This window comes from Lycorma delicatula, chromosome 4 (assembly GCF_047948215.1).
Source record: "Lycorma delicatula isolate Av1 chromosome 4, ASM4794821v1, whole genome shotgun sequence".
Taxonomy (NCBI): Eukaryota; Metazoa; Arthropoda; class Insecta; order Hemiptera; family Fulgoridae; genus Lycorma; species Lycorma delicatula.
Window position 1 is genome coordinate 9,571,319 of NC_134458.1, and position 20,537 is coordinate 9,591,855.

The following is a 20,537-nucleotide window of genomic DNA, read 5'->3' on the forward strand; positions in this document are numbered from 1 at the left end:
TTCTTTCTCCATCCTTATAGGTGGCTAAATTATTTTATAAATATTTTTCTGTCTTCTATTGATTCTTTTTACTATTCTTACTTTCTTCCTCATTTATACATTTCTGACATGATCTCTTTTCACTTTTCTTAACATGCTTCTTATAATTTAACTTTGTTTAACTGTATTTTTCACTTGTCTCAGCTGGATAAGTATAAACATTCTATCTTTAGAAAAAGATTTGATCAAATAAAAAAAAAATTTGAACAGTGGTGAAATGAGATAACCCTATCCCTTCTTAAAGTGGAGAAAAACTGCATAATTAGCTCTGAAATATCCTCTAAAAGAACAATCCATACATTGAAATTAAGTTATAATTTTTAATAATTTCAAAATATTCTTTCTTATACAACTTTGGGAATTAAATATTTTTTAAAAATGCGATAACTTTCACTTAAACAGTGAATCTACAAACTTAAAATTAATTTAATGCTTAGATTTTTTTCCTAATGTGTATGTTGCAACCTGTTCAACTAGTGAACAATCAAAAACCCTCCTTCATGGCCGAATGAGATAATGATGATATGTATGACATGTAAATGAGATGTAATCTTGTACAGACTCAGGCTGACCATTCCAGAGATGTATCAGAGAGATAAATTGAACCCTAACCACCAAAGTATCCATTGGCTAGTATTTAAATCTGGGCGACTAACATTTACTAGGATTTTAATCTCAGAACCTTAAACTTCAAAAATCAGCTGTTAAACAACTGATTTGCAGTGACTAGTTAACCACTAGACCATTGCAGTGATCTTCTTAAATATGAATGAGAATTTTTGGTTTATACTTTTCTGAAACATCAAGTTAATTTTTTAGGTCTTTTATGATTATAGTATCATCAGTTTATTTATTATCAATTCTAACCCAATCTCTGGTCAATCACTTAGGTAATCTTGAGTCAGTGATACACATGTAGATTTTTTAAAAGCATAAAGTAAGTCAGTGGTTCTGTTAATGACTTAAAACCCTAATTAACCATTGACATGGTAAAATATGAATATATTTATTTGATATTTCATACAGTATGAAATGATTTTTAATTTTAAAATTAATTGTTTATTTTTATTACTTTACTTATAATAGAATTGTCTATGTAATGAAGAATGACTACTGTTCTATAGATTGAAGTGAATTTTTCTAATGTTAATGAATTTTGGGTAATTATAATCTTGTGAAACACTTTATTATCATTTTTATCACAGAAGAAAAACTGTCATTAATAAATGCAGATTGCAATTTAATTTTATTAATTGGTTAATAGGTACAATAATCATTGTAACTATTGATGTACAGGTTTGCCAGAACCCCCTGTTGACATTCAAGTTGAGCCAGGACCACAAGATGGAACTCTTCTGGTTACCTGGCAACCTGCTTCCAATTCTGGCAATCCAGCACTTGTAACTGGTTATGCTGTGTATGCTGATGGCAAGAAAGTTACAGATGTTGACAGCCCTACTGGTAAAATTTCTTATTTTATATTTTACTGATTTTATAATTTTCATACTTAACTACAAGTTTATGTTGCATTAAAAATCCATCCTTACTGCAACAAATTTACTTTCTTGTTAAGCTTGATTCTACAGTTATCATTTGATGACTTCGTTTAGATAAAAATAAAATATAAATTAAAGTATAGTTTATCTCTTCAGATGCTATATTTATTTTTTCAAATGTTCATTCAAACCTACTTTTCTGTTGAGTGATTAAATAAAGCACACTGTTAAAATTTATTTCATTTTTAAATACCTCTTTGTGGTTTAACTTTATCTTATTTATATTTAGTTACCTAAATATTTTAAAGTGTACCCTTCATCATCAAAGATGGTAAAAGTAAAGATACAACAAATTAAAAAATTTTGTCTTATTGCTGTTTAATTAAATACCGTAAGACAAGATGGGCTTTATTGTTATGGTCAGAGAGCACCAACTGTTTGAATTAGTTTACTGTCTTTGAAATTCATTTATAACATTTTCCTTAAATTTGAATTTGTGAGCATGTGTATAAAAGTTTTCTATTATCTGTATAAAAATGTACTTTTTTTATTTTTCAGATATGTAGGTTAATCAAATTTTATTAGAAGTGTAAAAACATATGTTTTTTTTTTCTTTAACAAGATTTGCATATTTTATTTTAAGTTTCCACATTTGTTTGCTCTCAGATGTTTTTCATATCTTTTTTGTAATTAATTCTACTCATACCGTATAAAATTTGTTTCAGTCTTGTGTATTGTTGGTGATTTTATAAATTCTTCTGATTTTATATATTGTAATATTGCATTATATTATGTTGGCAGAACATTTTTTGAGTGGTTAGTTATTTGTGTTTTATGCTACTGTAAAATAAATTTTTTGTTGTCTCTATAATTTGTTGATTATGGATTTATTATATGTTAATGTAGTATATTTTATTGGGCTGTTCGTTGGTATTATTTATGGGTATAGAAAAGTTGTTGTTAGTTTTTATAAATACTGGTAATGTTTCATAAGTATTTTCTATTTTGTGAACTATTTCTTATGATTGAATTTTTTGAGAGGAATAATTTTACTATAGTAGAGCTTACTAATTACAATCAAGTTATTTTGTGCTGCTATATGTACGTACTTTAATGAATATTACTTTAAGTCAGAGGCTTAACTTACAATCCACAGATCCTGCAGTGCAGGAGGAACCAAGGATCAGGGAGACTTTTACTAGACTTATTATTTGCATGCAGAGCATAATAGAGGGTTTAACATATAATGTTAAACTACATTTAGGTACAGTGCATCCTAAAAGGTTTGCGCTTGTTAGGAGTGTCTATTATAGAAGCATACCACTATTACAAATGGATGTGCACACATACAAATATTTCTAGACCAAAATTAGATATATATTTTTTTTTTTGTACAGCTGATACTTAAACTTTTTTCATTGGGAGTATTGATTTTCTGGTGAATAAGTTGTATCCAATCTTAGAATTTTGTCTGGTGGTTCCAGTCCCTTTTAGTGAAAAATATTTTACTTATTATCTTATTTGAGAATCATCATAAAGGAAATTATAATGAAAATTGTATGTAGGGGTTTAATTAAAACCCACTATATATTTAACAGTTCTTGAATTTTTGTAAATTTTGGCAAATCTTCAAGGTATCTGGTGAAACTTAATAAAAGTGAGATGCCATACATTTACTAAACCAGGATGTGCTTTAATTATAACCTGTAACAAATAGTATTTGGGAAATGAAACCAAGGAACAGACTGTTAAAATTTATAGTGGGTAAGCATTAAACCTCTATTATTTTGTTATGCATTTGAAGGTGTTCAAATAAATGTCACTGATTAACCACTGACACTTTATTTTCTACTGATAAAGTATTATTAAAGTCAGTTTTAAAAAAGTAAACAAGTATTTAATCATAAAAATACATATAAAGTTGAAAAGTACAGCTCATATATGAAAAAAATTACAGCAGTTTTGAGGGCTCAATTTTACATCATGAACAAAAACCATAAATCTTCTTATTTTGGTGTTTTCTGCATTAGTCACTTAAATAATGAACACAGAGATCTATTAATTGAGTTCTGCTCTTTGAATTCATAACCAGTTGCTTACATTATTATGATTATTGTTAACTATTTTTATAACATTAATATTAAATGGTTTATTTATTTTTCAGGTGATCATGCGCTAATAGATATCAATAAGCTTCTTAGTTTAAATCCTAAACAGGTCACTGTACGTACAAAGTCAAGAGATAACCAGTCTTCTGACAGTCTTCCAACCCCTATACCTTCTAGTGTTCTCAAAGGAAAACATCTTAGCAATAAGGTCAGTAATTAAGTTTTTATATAATGATTATTAGCTGCTACATTTACTTGTGCATGGTAATTTTGTACTGGGGTATTTAACTTTTAGTTTTGATGTACTATGTGAGATAGCTATTGCAATAAGGTATAAGGAAACTATGTTGATTATTCACTGATCAAATTAATTAAGCCAATTTTCTTAATTACATTAAGGTCATTAATTAAAAAAAAATTTATATTGTTGGATAAATACCTACAACTTGCAGTAACCCAGTAAAATGGTAATTTCACCCAGCATTCTTTTTATTTTTGATAAACTGTGGAACTGGTTTATTAAGTATAACTTTGACTATTAACACTATATACTTACTTCTCATACTTTTATTTGCTAAGATTCTTCTTCTTTTCCAGTACTGTAGCCCTTGATGAATTTTGGCCTCTTTCACATCAGCATTTAATGATGTAATGTTGGCTTCACAACAAGTAGATTTTTATAGGTAGGGATGTCAGCCCCATGCCCAACCTCTTGACTAAGAGAACTGAGGACTCTTCCATTAGGATTACCAATCTTTAGTCAAAAGGACCTTGTTTTTGATGCCCAGAGGTCGAAGCAAGGAGTCATGGAAGTAGAATTTGCTGTCAGAGCTGACCTACTGTGTAAGCATTAAGTTCTGTCCCCCTTGTATAAAAACAGAAGGCGTTAACTGGCATTTAGTGGTGAAACCTATTCGCCACTAAATATTATTTAGTGGTAAAATAAACTCCCTGCTGGGGGTTGCCAGCAGGCAACCCCTAGCAGGTTGTTGATGTCCCCCAGCAGGGGGACACCCCTGCTGGTGCCTTTTATCAAACTTTGATTCCCTTGCTAAGATAATACTTCTTGTGATATTCTAGGTATCACAGAAATATCAAGGTGTAAGGGATTACTTTCTTACTCATGATGAGTATTTTATCTGTTCTAATCCCTAGGATTATGTCAGGGACAGATTTTTTATTTAAGAGAAAGAATGCTTAAACCATTATTTATATTTGTGTACTAATTCTGAACAATGAGTAATTCTGTAGAATGCAATTCTGGTAAATACGACTGAGGGAGGATGAGGATCTTGAATTACAAAAAAATGATTTTGACTCCTAATTATAGATAGCAATTTTATATCTAAACAGAAATACTTCTTCCTTTAGTAAATGTTAAAATTTTTACATAAGTAAAACCATGTTGTATAATGCAAGAGTTTATACTCATGAAGTACTGTGCAACTGTATTTAGCTGAACTAAATTCAATACAGAAGCATGTTGCAATGTTCTGTTCAAATTTATCTCCATATTTTCCATGGTAATTTTGTGAAATGTTTATTAATTAATTGCACAGCTATATGAGTAACTAATGTCTTTATTTCACATCAGTAACTCTCCTAAGCAAGTTTTTAAGAATTTAAATATTGGCTACACTGGATTATCCATTGAAGAGTGAAAAAAAAAACTACTTATAGTTATTTTTAAATGATTAGAAATCTGTTAATTAAATAGGTAATCAATTAAAAAAAAATTCCTTCTAATACTACAAGATTTTGGTTTTCATCAAATAATTTATACATTTTTTGAAAAACATTTATTAGTTCCATGAGTAGAATTGTAAAATTTAAATTAATTTATAAACATTCTTTTATTTATACAAAAATATACTGGATTTGTATACATAAGCAGTAAGAACATTATAGAATTGGTTACTATATCTGGCCATTTACACAAAAATTTCTAAAAGTTTGTTGATTTATTGTGAAATTTTCTATACAAAATTATCTCATCAATAATATAGCCAGCTCTTAAATTAATATAATTTTTTTTTTTAAATTATAGTATGCTACCTGATTTTCCATGGGGTTTTATGCAATTGTTGATTTACATTGATTTTTGTAAATCAAAGTTTCTTTTGCATAATATGGGTGAAATCTCAACTCTAATATACAATTTAATAAAAATAACAAAATTAATCTACAAAATTATATTAAATTCTAGGGGTAAGGGGTAAACACACTGTATTACAATATGCTTTTTTAATAAAATATATACCACTCCAAAACTGAGGTTTCTGGTTTAAATTTAGTTATTGATGGTAGAATATATGTATAAGAGCAAATTATGTATAAACTGTATGTAGGATTAATTTCTCCATTTTTTAGAAAATATATTCACAAATCGTGTCAAAAAATACAAATTTATATAAACTTAATAGGCGTTTCTAAAAGGATGCAATCCATAGAATGAGGGTGGATCATTTAGGCGTGGAAAAATTTTATGTTTCCCTATTTGTTAATGGCAACACTGTAGACAAGGATAGCTACATGCATCAGTTGAAGTAACAGTGCATATGCTGAGATCTCCAGATCTTATATATACTGAAATTTTTATAAATAAAAGCAGTTTTTTCAGGACAATTCTCATACACTTGAAATATGAAAACTTACATTGAAAATGAGATTTTAACATTAGTGAACTTAAATATAATTAATAACATCATTCAAAAAAATTACAATAAAATTTATCATTGCACCATTTTTAAGGCTTCTTTCTATCATGATCTCACTAAGAAATCCTTACCTTTTTAAGCCACACTTTACTTCTAAATATCAATTTGGAAATACTATGGTAGAACAAGTCAATCATTTTACCATTATTTTTATGTGCTGTATCTGTATATAAAAAATATTAGCTGGAGAATGATATTCATGAAAACAGTTCTAAATTAGTGAATTACTTCTTACTGCATTCAACTTATATGAAAAAAAAAAAATTACAAGCAGTAAAAATTATAACACTGTTGAACATTTGTGTTTTGTTTCAAATTGTGATTTGAGACAAGAAGCACAACTGGTTTTTATGAACACTGGTTTTACCTGAATTCTTTAGAAATTTTCTTTATTTCATTATTGAAACAATTTTCTATGACTGAATGTGTTTTAATGGTTTATGAAAACATGGACAAAAATGTATTAAACAGAAATATTTTAAAGGTGGAAAATAATAATTACAAGATGGTGGGAAAGAATAAAAAAAGCAATCATATTTTTTCAAACTGTATCTACATCTAATTCATTAAATCAATAGAATATATACCAAAAATAATTCTAAACACTTATGAATGATTCAGTATTAAAAATTGATTTTTTTTTCAATGCATACTATACTATACTAATTACGTATTTGGTCATGATGCAAGATGTTAAATACTGTATTAATTGATATACTAAATTTAATTAAGCAACATTTTCTCCTCAAAGTTTCTTCTTTATTATTTTTTTTAGTATTTATTGCATATAAGAACAATATCTTTTTAGCTATGAGAACAAGATCTTACTAATTGCAATTTAGTTAAATAAGGGTTTAGGATAAAAAGTACCTGTGCTAGACTTCCCATTTGGTTTGATAGGATATACAATTTTTACATATTTTAAAACAGTATCTGCTAAAATTCCTCCAGATAATTTTCATACAAAAAGAAAAATTTAAAAACCAACCATTCATTTCATGATCACAAAGTAGAATTTTTCAGTTATTCAAATACTAAATAGAGTGTATCTTTTATAATACCTCTTCAGCCAGTTTCAGTTTTTCAGATTTACTGGAACTCAGAATTACAGAATTAAATTTTATGACCTAAGCAGGCATATCTGACTGTAGTATTTTACATATTTAATGTTTATGTTTAACATTTTTTCTGCCTCCTATAACTGCAATCATAAATATGTTGCAACTTATTTGCGTTCTATAGAAAAGATTGAAGTGGAGATCCTCTTTGTAACTTATTAAAAAATAAATAAATAAAAATAATATATAGTTAACTATTTAATTCAGAAAGTAATACAATTGGAATATACTTTTGTTAATGACACCATAGTTAAGTATGAATTAGTGTGGGTGTGTTTATTTATTATGTGTGTGTGTGTGCTCATGTAAAAAATGAAACGTAGACAAGATGTTTGTTAGGTTTCTTGTATACTGGAATGTTATTTTGTGCCATTTAGAGCTTTTAGTCTGATTGAAAATAAAGTGATTGGGATTCACTCTTTAATTTGCCTTTATATGCAATTTTCTTGATTTGGTTGGAAGTAAGTGAACGGGAGGGAGGGAAATGAATAGTTAAAAAAATAACAGAGGAAGAAGCAAATTAATAGTTGTAATGCTGTAGTGAGATCAGTAAACATTCAGTAGGCTAGGACGTCTCTGTCATTTGCATAACATTTCACCTAACTGGTCAAGCAAAGGGGAACTTTGTGATGAAATTGTTATAACCGTGTTCTTAGTGTTGCCAGAAAGAAAAATAAATTGTAATTACACATATCACAAGAGACTATGGTTGTTTAATACATAGCTATTTATTATAAAACCACCATTTATTTTTTAATGGATCCTCATGAATTCACATATTACGTACATACTCATCGACGTACTCTACCTCAAGTACCTTCATTACTTACAAATCCTGCTTTGCATATTACACCTGTAACTAATGTAGTGCCTGTAAATACAAGACCTGTAAATTCAGGTCTGTTGCCGGCTTTGCGTAAAGTGCCTTCAGTAACTACATTACCTGCAGTAACTACTCCAGTTCATGTTCGTCGAGTGAGAATAGATACAAGTGCTCAGGTAATATAACAGTTCTGTGAAATGTAATTGTGTATTTTATTCATGAAATATTAATTAATATTTAATGAATTAGTTAAAATAAAAAGCTCAATATTAAGGTAAAAACTAAACTAATTTTAACAAAACTTATTAAGTTATTTCAGAATTGGTTTGAAACCAGAATATAACATTTTAAAAAACTTCATTTTATTTTCAAATTTTTTTGCTCTGGTGAGAAATATTCTTTTCCCATGCAAGAACAAAATTATAATAAAAATATCTAAATAATGTTAAATTTGAAGAGTCATTTTAAAAATTTGTTTTTAATGGTATCCCTCACAAAATTAACATACATTTTTTCTAAATTTTAACAGAAACCTAATCATATAAAATAATTAAAGCCTACAAAATTAGCAGCAGCTTTGTTTAAAATGTTTTTTTATGTTTTCTCATAGGATCTGTTCTTCTTGTGATAAGAAGTTTTTTTTTAAATATTTAAGTGGTTTTTTTTTAAGAAAGTTTTAATTCTGGATGAATTTGTCAGTGGAAAATCTTTTATAAAGAATAATTAATGGGGTTAATTAAAGCCAGTTAATTACATTAATTTAAAACTCCCACATAACTGCTTTCTAAATATAGTATCATTAAATTATGATCCTACTAGCAGAGTAACATTTTATAAATTCTATGGTACAGGAAATGTTTGGTAGTGAGAAATGTAGCCAAAATTTTTGATTTTTTTTTGGTGCCTTATCCTACATTATAATATCTAGAGCTTTATTCAGTCAAAAATTATAAGTAACAGTATTCATTTTTTCATGAAGCAACAATGTACATGCAATTGTACTACATCCTAGGTTAATTAGTTCAGGATGTGCTGTTAACTTCATTTCAACAAAAGATTATGACTTGGAAACAGAACTGGAAGAATCAATAATGTTATAAGTTAACTTGAATGGTCAGAGTGTGAAATTTTTACCTTTGATGTTAAAGGTAAAGTGGTCTATAATACTACAATACTTACATGCTACCGCAATACATTTATGCAGAGCCAACAGATATCCTTTTATGATACAGTATACTCTTTATTTTATAAAACTTTTTGTATGTATGAGATAATATTCTGAAAAAATTTTTCGTTTCTAGTTTTTATGTTAGATTTTTTTTTTTTCAAATCTAAATAACTTCAATATAATATTATTAGTGCTTCATTTTTTCTAACGAGTTAGATTATCCAGATTTTAATGTACAGAAGATATCCTTTGTACAGAGTATATCCTTTGTTCATTTTTATCTAAATTTGTAATTCTACTTCTTTTTATTTAAACTACTTTATTAAAACTAATTCTCTTCATTATTTTCACTTCTTTAATTATGTATTCATATGACACATAGAAGTGATTTTTACAGCATGCTTTAAATACAGAGATACACAACGTGGCTGGAATGCAGATCAGAAATGTCTCACAGTCTTGCAGCATGCCTGGTGTGTTTTGCAGTCTACGTACTATGTTGTTACTTTTTGTTAGTGATTATGTCTCATTGAGTGATGCTTTAGCAACCATTTCACTGTGTAAAATGGACTGATTATTATTTATTTTATGTGATTTGATTTTGCTCAAATGAATTTTTATGTTTTATAATATTATTTTAGATTGTGATTTTTAAGACCTAGAAATTTTCAGATCTTAAATATATTTTTTTAATATTAAAATACCTCTGTAAAAATGTCTAAAATTAATAGAGTACTTTGAAAAAATGAGTATGCATTAAGCAATCTTTATATTTTACGCATTTCTTTTAATGGAAACATTAATAAAAAATTAAAATTTAATTTTTTGGTAAGATTATGATCAAACATCTATTGGAAAAATTAAGATCAAAATCTAGAGCTAATTTAGAACATTAATTTGAACAGGTTTTCTTCCTGTTCAACAGAAAAATATGTATTCTAAATGTTATGATGGTTAAATTGTTTTTGAGCTGCCATCGACACAACTTTATTGATGCATTCAAAATATAAATATGTATGAAATTAGGTAAAATGGGTCATGTAGTTAAAAATGTACAAATCATTCATGAAGTCAACATGAAAACTTTAATAATGGCATATATTTTTCTTTTGCTGGAAAGGTAATTCTAAAAATTTAATTATCATTTTTAAATGTATTACAGGATGAAGAAAGACGGTTGAGGTATGGATCTTCTGCTCCGTCATCACAAATACGACACAATCGTTCTGGTCAAGTGATAATTGAAACAGATGAGAACCTTAGTGACAAGGAAATCTACCCATCATCAAACCACACGAGTATACCTGCCATTGGTACTATTTTCTCTATTCTGAACCTTCCTGCATCCTTGTATCCTTCCTTCCTCCATGCAGTTTCTCCTGTTCGATGATGTGTTACGTGTTTTTAGTTGTAGAATGAGGCTTGTCAGTTTTTATTATTAGAATTTGTTTTTTTTAGAAATTAATGTAATTTATTAAGGCTATTAGTTTTAGTTAAATATCTTAAGGTTAAATAAACTAAAGAAAAGGAGAAAAATAACTTTTAAGGAAGACCAGATCATGAAGTACATAAATGACCATTACATTTTAATGATGCATATTTTAACATAATTCAAAGTCAAGCATAATCAAGCAATGATTACCTAAAACAACTGAAATACAACTTTTTAATTCATATTAGACTCATTTATGTAAGAATTTGATGCCACTAAATAACTGTAGTTTCCATTTTTAGGTTCTACCAATAAAATTCACTAACTACCATTAAAAATTATGTTTTCATGAATAATTAAAACATGTATCTAGAACACTACAAAAACTAAAATACATTACAGTAGGTCTTTTTATTTGTTTTCTCTTCTACCAGTTATGAGTGTTGTAAATAATAAACCTTTGGATAAAAATTAAGCTATTGTGGGAAATATTTATTTTTCTTTATTTTATTTTACTTCTTCTTTTTAAAGCTATGTTTCCAGCTTGTATGAAAGTAATGAGATGAAACTGGCTGAAGGTCAATGTTAAAACCAAAATAAACGTGTTTTAATGATTCAAAAGTGAATGTGGGAAAAATAAATACAGAATTATGATTAAAACTGTTTATGTTGATGAAAACAAGAATATTTTTATTTTTTTCATTTGTCTAAGAAAGAAATTATGTAATTTACATTATCATAGAGAGTAGATTGACATGTTGGGTGAGGAGATAGTGTAGTAGTGCTCCAAAAAAATAATGTGTTTGTTAGTAATATTTCTTATGGAAAATGCATGAGAAATGCTAGAAATGGCATAATTTATTGTTATTGTGATATATGGTATCATTTTTCTTGCTGTTGCAACATATTAAAAAACAACATACCAGACTCCTGTTAATATTGTGACAAGTCGAGTTCTGTGAAAATGGGATAAGAAGTATGGTAAAATTCCAAGTTTTTACTGATTGATCTATTCTTAAAAGGATGCTAGATGAATTTAAAATATTATAGACAATGACAAATCTACTAAAAGAAGAAATAAATGATATACAAATGAATGATAAAAAACATGTCTGCTGTGCGAACCTGAAGCTAAATTATGTAGAAAGTAAAGTTAGTGTAAATGAGTAGAAAATATTTATAGGAAAAACAAAAACAACTGAGGTTGATTAACTGTAATTATAATGAAAGTGTAGAATGTAAATAAAGTAAAATGAAAGTGCAGAATTGAAACACAGAAAAGAAATGAACCACAGCAAATCAGCCAAATGACTGATGACAAAAACTCTGCTTACTTTCATGAAAAGCTCATTTAACATTAAAGATATCATTACATAATTATCTAAGCTGATTTTTAAAAAAAACCTGTAGTGGTCTTTTTACTCTAGAGAATTGAAGTTTTTTTTGTTGGTATCACAAATATAGTAAACATTAATTAAATTATAATTTTTCCTTGCTTTCATTGCACCTCCTACAACCACTCACAGATATCAGAAAACCAATTATTTTTTATTTATTTATATTTTGCTTTCTTTTATTTTGTATGATTTGAATGTACTAATCAAATAATGAATGAGCAAAATATTTTTATTTATACATTTTTGAGTGCAGTGAACAAATTTCTGATTAAAACTAGAGGATTGATATGAAGATTATTAAAGATTCTGATGCTGTTATTTCAGAGGAAAAGTAAATTTATCATTATATTTTAAACCCATGCTGTAATCTCTCTGGTTAAAAACAAAGTGAAAAAAATTGTGACGAGAAAGAGAGGTATCTTTATTGTGAAGTATATAAAACTTATAGTGAATGTATAATAATACAGAAGTCTTTAAGACATCTGGTGCAGCAATATACAGCTAGGATGTATAGGTCACTGGATTCCTTGTTCATGAAGTGACAATGTGCAAGTACTCACCTTAGGTTTACTGGTTACTTAAAAATAGTATTGATAACACATTTATTTAATATTAAATCCACAGTTTTTATCTTTTTAATATTGCAATATTGTATTAAAAAATAATAAAACAGTAAAAAATATAAAAAGAAATACTACTTTCAAAAAAAATAATAAATATTTTTTTCATTGTGTGAATAATACGCGTTATAAAATACCAAAATTATTGACACATTATTTTTAATTGATGTGTCAACTAAAAAAAAATATAAAAATTAAAAAAGAAGCAAAATTTAAGTTTTGAAATCATTTTTTGTATGTAAATTAGCCCTTTGGCAGATATAAGCTATATCTGCTTTGAAAGTAAGTTTTTCATAACTTACTGAAATGCATTATGCCCTTAAATATCTGATACATTTCTATATTGTTTCTTAGCTCCATATGAAGCTAAGAACAGTAAATAGTACTCAACATAGAAATTATAATGATCTGAGCAGAAAATACAATAATAATTATTATCTTAATAACAACAATCTGACACATAGTTATTTTTTATTGGTATTTATTAGTAGTTTTTTTTTATTTGTATCAACATGAATTCTCTAATAACTAGTATCTTTAGGTGAAAGTTTTCACTAAAGATAGTGGAAAAATTATTTTTCACTGAAAAATAAAGATGGTCAGAAAGAACAGTAATGTGTATCCAGCTATGCAGGACATATTAAATTAATAAAAGTATGCATCTTATCAATTAATGATCATTTAAAAGTAGTACTCATTTTAACTGAAAGTTATACCTTCATTTATTGTTTGCTTGTTTATAAATGTAAAATGATGGTCCATGCAATGCTAAATTCACCTTTGAATAGTTGTACTGACATAAAATTTATACCAGAGATCACTAAAATGTCATGAAATGACTCTCAGATATTTTTTGTAATTGTATTTATCAGTGATTTTATTTTTTAACAATATTCAAAAAGTATTTTAAAAAAGACAATATACATTCTTTTGTGACTAATGATTGTTTTTACCATTGTTACAGAAGAAAGCCAAATAATTTTATTATCTGGCAGTAGTTATGCAGTAATAAGGTCTGCATATTGTTGTTAATTACCAAAATTAAATAAATTCACCTATTAAACAAAAAAAAAACACATACACTTAAAAATAGGTAACTTTTTAGTGTAATATGCACTAGTAGAACTAAATACATCATTTAAACTGAAAAATATGAACATATTGCTTTAGCACAATATTGTTCCAGATTTTCACCAATTACATAAATTTATAATTATGTAATTATTAACATAACATCTCAAACACACCGTTTATATATACAACACAATATTATTGAATTAGAAATTTTAATGGGACATTTTCATATCTGAAATTACTAACCAAATACTTAATTATTTGCAATGATAATGCTATTTATAGAGATTTTAGAATAAATTAAAAGAGAAAATTTGTTTTCTGTTAAATCATTTCATTCATGTAAGATCATTTCATTTATTTAAGCATAAAGGATACCAGTATTTATATCTGCAGTATTACTGTACTTTTGCATGCATTTTTTTTATATGATTTTCTTTGTGCTTGTTTGTGTTTATTATAGTTAAGAAAGCAACAGACAGTTAAAAAATTGTAAAAGTATACATTTTACTAGTTAATTAAGTGAAGTAACTTTTTTTTTATTAACTGTATTTTTAAAAATGTTGTTTGTGCAATTATAGATCATATTAAAACTAAATCTTTAAAGATATATTTTTTAGTAAATAAGTTGATTAGCTACAAAAACATTAATGTTAAACTTATTAAGTATGTTATTAACAAAAATGACTTTTAATGTTAAATTTTACAGAGATAACAAAAGATACTGGAAGTGAAGGAAATTTCAGTGAAGAGGATTATGTTGAAAGAGGGGATGCACATAGAGGAATGCGAAGTCATCATGGTTCATCTTATGAAACAAGTTTACCTCAGCATCGTACTTCAAGGCATCATAGTCCTCGGCATCACCCACCCCCATCGCATCATTCATCACACTCACGTTCTGTGCAGAGAAGAGATGAACGGTAATAATGACTTTGATGAGACAATATCTTTAATTTATACTTTAATACTGATTAACTACTTTGAACTTTTGACTTTGAGGACTTGACTTACAGTAATCCTACATGAATTTGTCTTTTTGTTATAATAAAATTGATAATAAACAGAAGTCCTCTTATTTCTTGGTGTCATATATATTTTCCACATCTTGGGAAAAAAAATTATTCATTATCCTTAACAAAGTTTAGAGGAATGATTGTCTATTATATTTAGTTATTATTTTATTGGTGTAACAGAATATGTCTGAACTGAAAAGAGGTTCAAAGGACTCAACCAAGTGTTGGACAGCCAGTAACTTCAAAACAGATGAAATATATTCTTTAGGTACAGTCCTGAAACTTTATAGTCAGACCTTGTAAGTACTTAAGTGAAGTGAGAATCCTAGAATCCCAAATTAGCAAATATTTACCTGAAAGTTATGACCAGTTAGGAGTCAGAAAATAGTGACTAAAACCAACATTATATGAAACATCAGGCACACAACAAAAATCAATAACTATACTGTTCTGTTTCACATACATACACACACACACACACACCATCACCACCCACACAAACACTGAAATAGAGAGAGAGAGAGAGAGACAGACACACAGAGTGTATATGTATATGCACATGCACTATATTTCAATATATATATATATATATATATTGTGTATGTGTGTATGTGCATATACATATACACTCTGTCTTAGAGCCATTTAAATCATAGAGCCTTATGCTTATTTTTCTAGTTACTTTCAAGTTTTTCCATATTGCGTAGTTTTTTTCTGCAATGATAAAATTTGAGGGTTTTAATCTGAGGTTGAATGAAACAGTAAAATTTTAAAACAATAAGTAACTCAAGAGTAAAGAAGCTGATAATGTTGAAGAAATTTATAAAAATATTTCTTTTACTTGATAAAATTCTGACAAATTACCTATTTATCTCATTATTTATTACTTTACTTGATTGTTTTGGTTTGATTCTTATATAAAAAGTGAATTATTTTTGTTAGAGAACAGTCAAATATTTATCCTCAAGATATAACTTGATATTCGGTGTTCACTTCTGCTTAGTGCTCATTATCATTGGTTGGAAAGGTGATGAATTTCATTGTACACATTGTTTAGAATCTATTTTAGTCACAAACTATAAACAATATTCTTTTTTGAAATACATTTATGACATGGTTTTTCTAAAAAAATATTTTCAGGGACCAATATTCAATGTCAGATCGTGGAGATATTCGAGGACGACATATGGATAAAGGAGGATACAGTAGAGGTCTACGTGGAGGAACGTCATCACTTCCTCAGCCCCAAGGCGGTGTAATGAGAGAAAAAAGGCCGAGGTGGTTTGTTGCATTGTTTGACTATGATCCTACGACAATGTCACCAAACCCTGACGCCTGTGATGAAGAATTACCTTTCTCTGAAGGAGACACAATTAAGGTATTTTGAAACTTTATATGATTTTTTTTTATGTATTTGCCCAATATTTTTTGGAGTAAATATATAATTTCTATTTCCATTTATAATACATTACTTCTTACTCTTATTCTAGATTTTTTCAAGAATACTTCAAAGTAAATTACTTCAATGACAAATGCATATGAAATATAGTGTCGCTGAACAATTACTACCTGGAATTACATAAAAAAATGGTTTAAGCTTGTTTTAAATTGTTAAATAGTTTTACTTTATCGAATTCATTTCCTTATCAATGAAGGTAGCTCAGGTATCTAGTTGTAGGTTTAGCTTTAATCTCTGACACCCTACAGTCAATAAATCAGTACTCAATGTTGAAAGTAATCAGAATATTAAAAAATTCAAGATTATAAAATGTTATAAAAGCTAATGATAATTCATATATTCATAATTTCTTGTCTTATTTAGAGCATATCTGATCACCCCCTACACAACATAAACATGCAGCTTTCTTAGACATGCTATATGGCTAATGTACACACCTTTATCCAAAAATTACTACTATAAGAAACATATGACAATAAAACATCTGACATAGGTTAATGTCAACCCACCTGTGTTTAGAAACAATATACTACATAAAGTATACAGAAAAAATTCCTAAACAAAAAAAAAGTAATGCCAAAATGTAAATAACCATTGTCAGCACATCAAACTGCTAACAACTTAAAGAAAGAAGAATCCATGAAAAACTGGAAATTATGTTTTTTTGTAAAATCAGAGTAATTTGTTTTTTATATTCTTTGCATTAGTGAAAGTAAACACCAAATTTTTTTGTGATAGTTATGTCACTTTCCTGCTATGTTAAAATGAACAGTATAAATATTATAAGAAGATTAAAAATCTACATATGATGTTATAAATGCCATGCATTGAATGTTGATAACAACAGTTGATGTGTTGTTAAACAAGTAAGTTTTGAATTGTAGTTATTGAAACATTCATAATAATATATATATATATATATACACACACACAAGGCACATTCATAAACTAAGGACCATTTGGTCATTAGAAACAAATTAACTCATGAGAAAAGGTTTATAGTTTTATTTTACTACATATCTACTTTACTTTTCCACATAATTGCCATTCAGTTCTAAGCAGTTTTCATAACGCTGCACCAGTTTCTTTAACTTCTCTAGAAGTTTGAAGTACACTTCTACTAGAAGAGTAGAAGTTTGCCGCCTGGGAATTGAACCAGTTGATGACAGTCTTCAGTTCCTTGCCGTTTTCAAACTGTTGTCCACCAAGCCACTTTTTCAAATGCAAGAAGAGGAAGTAATCGTTAGGTGCAGGGTCAGAACTAAATGAGGGTGGTAAAAAATTCCCAACAAAAATCGTGAATCTTCATGGTTAAGGCAACAGTGTGAGGTTGTGCATTGTCATGAAGGAGGATTACGCTGGTTTTCTGTGTCGTTGATTTTGGATCTCATGTCTCAGTTTGGTGAGCATTTGGCAGCACATGTCAGCTGTAATTGTTGATCCATGTTCCATGATGTCAACCAAAATGACACCCTTTCATCCAAAAAAACGGTAGTCAACTTTTTTGACTTCAGTACGAAGATTGCTTAAACTTTTTCGGTTTTGGGGAACTTGAATGGCACCACTACGTTGACTGTTGTTTCGATTCTACGTTGGTGTAGGCGACACATATTGTTGCCCGTAACAATGTGGGAAAACATATCATCTCTATCTTGTCGATAGCGGTCCAAAAACACTCATCCATTGCACATTCTTTGTTCTCTGTGTTGGTCAGTGAGCATTTTTGGTACCCACCTTACATACAATTTGTGATATCCATGCTTTTCTGTGACAATCATGTAGGTAGAGGTGCATCCAGCATGTGGAAATTCATCAGCCAGAGCACTAATCGTCAATCGCCAACCACATCACAGTTTTTGGTTCACTTGTTCAACAATTTTGTCGGTCTGAATACTGGGCCTGCCACTCTGCTCTTTGTTATGCACATTTGTAGCCATTTTTAAAGTCTCATCACCATTGTCTAGCCTTTCCTTCACTCATTACTGTAGGTCCATACACTAGGCACAACTCCCAATGAATTTCAGTAGCTAAAGATCCTTTTGCACAAAGAAATCGAATCACAGCACACACTTAACAACTGGTGGGAGAAATGACTGTCACGGACATTGCGATTTGCATTCACCAGCAGGCAAACGACTACTTGATCAAAACAACAAGTGCACTGGCTTCGTAAATAGCCGATACATGGCCCTGCATGCGTGAAACTGTGTTCAGATCTGCTCATATTTAAATATAAGCTGATGGCCCTTAGTTTATGAATATGTCTCATATATATATATATATATATATATATATATATATATGGTGCTATTTGTTTTTTTTTTAAAAAGGTGTTTGGTGAAAAGGATGCAGATGGATTCTACTGGGGTGAGTGTAGAGGCCGAAGAGGATTTGTTCCACATAACATGGTCGTTGAAGTACAGGTCAGTTAGGAATTTTTTTTAATATACAGGGAAATGTTGGTGTATGAAATAAGGCTTATATTTCTGTTCATCACTGGCTTTTAAGTCAGATTATTTTCTATTGCTGTAAGCATAGTTAATTACATCTGCTGGATAGGTTAAAACTTTTTGGATAAATGTCATAGTATATAACGATGCCAAGTAACTTAACATTCTTACTATAAATAACTAAATTAATAGCATTTTAAAAAAATTATTGATGTTAGTAGTAAATTACACCTGTGGTCCTAGGAAAGTTGATACACTTGATGAAAATGCTGGTTTCTGGATCATCAGCTGGACTCAGGTTTGATTCCCATTAAATGTCTGACATTTTCATACTATTCTATCCATCTCATCTTTCTTGTTAAAATTTATGTGAGCATGGCTAAGATTGTGATAACAAAAAAAAAGTTACAGCAATCAGTGGAAGTCTCTCTATAGATTGATAGTTTCCATCTTGCACTCTCTTCTTTCCCTATTCTTTATTTATAAGTGAGATAAGAATTATGACCTCACTACTCTTTCCCCATTTGCGATGTTGTACTAGCACCTTCTAATAGTTTTTTTGTTTAGTATGATTTATTTACCTCTAATAACTAAATTATAAATAAACAAAATTTTAAACAATTTAGTTTAGCAGAGAAATAATTTTAATTTCTCTGCAAGTGATTTCAATTATTGAAAATTCTGAAATAGTTAATTACAAATCTATGAAGTTTTTTATGTCTCAGTCTATTTCTTATACCTAGTCTAGAAATTTTTAACTAAAAATTCAATTTCTCGTGTTTAGTAAAGTATCTCCAGATTTTGTAATTTCTGATAATTTCCAAAGCTGTCAAATATCACTTAAAGGGTTGTGATATGAGATCATTATAAAGATCATCATGACAAATATGAATGCCATTCTGAAACAAGACTTGCAAAAATGCATTTTACAAAAACATTTTTTTATAAAAGCTCTGGGACAAGTATGTTGAGTTGTAAAGTCATAACTTGAAGATTAAAAGTTAAAAATTAATATGTGAAATTTTTGTTTATATTTTCAGCTCAAATACACTTTGAACAATCCTCATAGAATCAGGAACAGTTATTATTAAACGTGGTATGACTGATGAAAAACAAATAATACGGTTAAAAACCTTATCAGATCTTTTACAACTAAATAATGTTTTAATAAATGAATGAAAATAATCGGAATAAAAAATAAACATTATATAAAATCTTGTAAAACATTGAATATATTAGAATCTTGGGCTATTTGAGGTAATTTGAAAGCAGAATGGGAGCCATAAATATAAAGTATTTTAGATAAAAATAAGAAGAAATAGAGTAAATTATATTAATATCAGAGAGAAACTGCAATAACTGGCAATAATTTAACGGCAGAACTTAAGGAGAGAGCCTAAGAAGAAATTCTTAAAATAAGTAGAGAAATATCTTTAAAATAAGGCCAGAAGTGGTAAAAACTATTGGAAGACCAAGAACAAAAGGGAACATTAGAACATGATGAAAAATGCTGGTTTAGGCTGAAATGAGTACAAAAGTTTCACTAACAGCCCAACACTGCAAGGATGATGAGACTGATAAAGAAAAATTAAAATATTTTACGGAATTTTTTAAAGCTCG

The 20,537-nt window shown here is 28.4% G+C and overlaps 1 protein-coding gene across 1 annotated transcript in view; it reads left to right on the forward strand.

The window, feature by feature from the left end:
* Positions 1–20,537, forward strand: part of Rbp (RIMS binding protein) — a 453,814-nt gene that overhangs the window by 309,209 nt on the left and 124,068 nt on the right. The window contains exons 19-24 of the mRNA XM_075364347.1: positions 1,336–1,500; positions 3,700–3,851; positions 10,632–10,782; positions 14,702–14,915; positions 16,149–16,386; positions 18,798–18,890. Of these exons, the coding sequence (XP_075220462.1) occupies positions 1,336–1,500; positions 3,700–3,851; positions 10,632–10,782; positions 14,702–14,915; positions 16,149–16,386; positions 18,798–18,890 (1,013 nt within the window). The remainder of the gene's footprint in view (positions 1–1,335; positions 1,501–3,699; positions 3,852–10,631; positions 10,783–14,701; positions 14,916–16,148; positions 16,387–18,797; positions 18,891–20,537) is intronic.